The sequence below is a fragment of the Babylonia areolata genome, chromosome 19, assembly GCF_041734735.1.
Source record: "Babylonia areolata isolate BAREFJ2019XMU chromosome 19, ASM4173473v1, whole genome shotgun sequence".
NCBI lineage: Eukaryota > Metazoa > Mollusca > Gastropoda > Neogastropoda > Buccinidae > Babylonia > Babylonia areolata.
The window spans coordinates 45,977,222-45,979,721 of record NC_134894.1 but is presented as its reverse complement, the minus strand read 5'-3'; the positions used below and the strand labels follow the sequence as shown (position 1 = coordinate 45,979,721).

At 45.2% G+C, this 2,500-nt stretch overlaps 1 protein-coding gene across 1 annotated transcript in view; it reads left to right on the top strand.

The window, feature by feature from the left end:
- The window catches only part of LOC143293772 (G-protein coupled receptor daf-37-like), a 15,500-nt gene that overhangs the window by 10,982 nt on the left and 2,018 nt on the right, over positions 1 to 2,500 (top strand). Inside the window, exon 2 of the mRNA XM_076605000.1 lies at positions 2,074 to 2,500. This exon is cut by the window's right edge and continues 2,018 nt beyond it. Within this exon, the coding sequence (XP_076461115.1) occupies positions 2,074 to 2,500 (427 nt within the window). The remainder of the gene's footprint in view (positions 1 to 2,073) is intronic.

Genomic DNA, 2,500 nt, shown 5'->3' with positions numbered 1-2,500 from the left:
TGATGGGTTTTGATGTTCAGGCATAAATGATTATTTCATGATCTATAGGTTCTTTAGTATGTGTTTGTATTGATATGATGTGTGTCGATGTTACATGCGTAAATATTTATTATATGATTTATATGTACTTTGTTTTCTTTCTGTTCCATTTTATCTGTTTTGCACCATTTTGTTCTGACTAGTACCTGATACGTCACTAGAGCTTTACAGCTAATGACATTAAACAGTTCAGTGTTCAGTGTCCACCCTCTCTCTCTCTCTCTCTCTCTCTCTCTCTCTCTCTCTCTCTCTCTCTCTCTCTCAGAAGACAGTTTTTGTCGTATGTAAAATTAAAAATAAAGATAAAATTAAAATTAAAATAATCCCCACCCAGACATCAACCGCTTTTATAGTCAGAGACATTACGGATTTTTTTGTTTGTTTGTTTGTTTGTTTGATTTTTTTGTTTTGTTTTCTTTGAAGCCCTTTTCCTCATTCACATTACTGCTTGACGGTTTTTCTCGGTGTTTGCAAGTTTGTGTATTGACTTACCTCTTCTTGCAGCTTTTGTGTTTGACCACCCATCTAATGTAGGACCTAGTTTAACCCTTTCACCGCCAGTCGATTTAGAGTACAAAATTCCCTTGTGGTATAAACACAGAAAAGACAGTGGCTAAGAATAGCTGGGGATATGGCCTATCCCACCACCGAACATTAAGAGCAGTAGGTTCATGGATAACAGATCAATGAATGGTCACCTTTCAGTGACATGGGTCCTCTACCACGCCTGTGCATAAATGCGAGCTTGGCGGTAAAAGGGTTAAAGCCGCAAAAGTCAAGCATGAAATCTCGTCTCTCAGCACGGGAACCTAGTTATCTGTAATGACAATCACACAAGATGCGGACGTTTTGGAAGATTTTCATTGCACTTCTTCTTCTTCTTCTTCTGCGTTCACTCGTATGCACACGAGTGGGCTTTTACGTGTATGACCGTTTTTACCCCGCCATGTAGGCAGCCATACTCCGTTTTCGGGGGTGTGCATGCTGGGTATGTTTTTGTTTCCATAAGCCACCGAACGCTGACATGGGTTACAGGATCTTTAACGTGCGTATTTGATCTTCTGCTTGCATATACGCACGAAGGGGGTTCAGGCACTAGCAGGTCTGCACATATGTTGACCTGGGAGATCGTAAAAATCTCTACCCTTTACCCACCAGGCGCCGTCACCGTGATTCGAACCCGGGACCCTCAGATTGACAGTCCAACGCTTTAACCACTCGGCTATTGCGCCCGTCTTTCATTGCACTAGGAATGGTCGTTTTCTCTGGCGGCAAACTTGAAAACAGTGAAATGAGGGTATTTCGAGAGAAAAATAAAATGACACTGACACAATATATTCCAACGCATATGATAACAACTTGACAAGAGCAAATGAAAAAGTGCGTGTCGGATATCACAAACGTCAGTTTGCCAAATGTTGGCCCAATTCCGCACAATCTGACATGGAGAGAGAGAGAGAGAGAGAGAGAGAGAGAGAGAGAGAGAGAGAGAGAAGACAAGATAAGATAAGACAAGACAAGACAAAAATCTTCATTAATGAGGGTTGAACATGAGCCAACGCGTGTAATACATATATATATATATATACATATATATTTGCATGCTGCCCTCTCCCACTCGGGGTCGAAGAAGAAAAGGGGGAACAAACAAGAGGAAAATGAGGGAAATAATTCATATATAAAAGCTATGCATATAAACGTCAACGCGAAGATATCGATGTTAGAGAGACACAGACAAACAAAGTCACAGTCAGGGAGACAGAATTATTGTCATTTTTGAAGATGAGTTGAGGGAAATATTCCTGGAGTAATTAAACGGGGGGGGGGGGGGGGGGGGGGGAATACTTCCACAAAGCACACTGTGACAAACAAAGCGAACCGCTCCATAAACAGAGATAATTGTAAACGAAAGAAAACACACACACACACACACACACACACACACACACACACACACAAATGAGCATCACAGCAAATGTTCGCCTGTTACTGGTGCTCAGTGACCGTGTGCATGTTGCTGCCTGTGTGTCCCAGGTACGTGATGACCAACGTGTTCCTGACCTGCACGTGCTGGCTGACTGTGGCCGTGACAGTGGAGCGCTTCCTGTCGCTACGTTTCATGATGCACCCGCGCCTCATCTGCTCCATGCCGCGCGCCAAGCGAGCCATCCTGGCCATCTTCTTCGCCTCCTTCCTCTTCCACTTCTCCAAGTTCTTCGAGTACGTGCCCAACCCGGACCTCAGGAGTCCCCAGTCCCTGCTGCCCACCGAGCTGAGCCTGAACAAGGCCTACGACACGGCCATGCACATCTCCAACATCACCCTGGCCGCCCTGCTGCCCATCGTGGCCCTCATCATCTTCAACAGCTTCCTCATCTACTTCCTGGCCACGCACCGCCGCCGCATGCTCAAGTACAGGTCCAAGAGCTGCACGAGCGGGGCTTCGGGGTCAGGAGCCTCT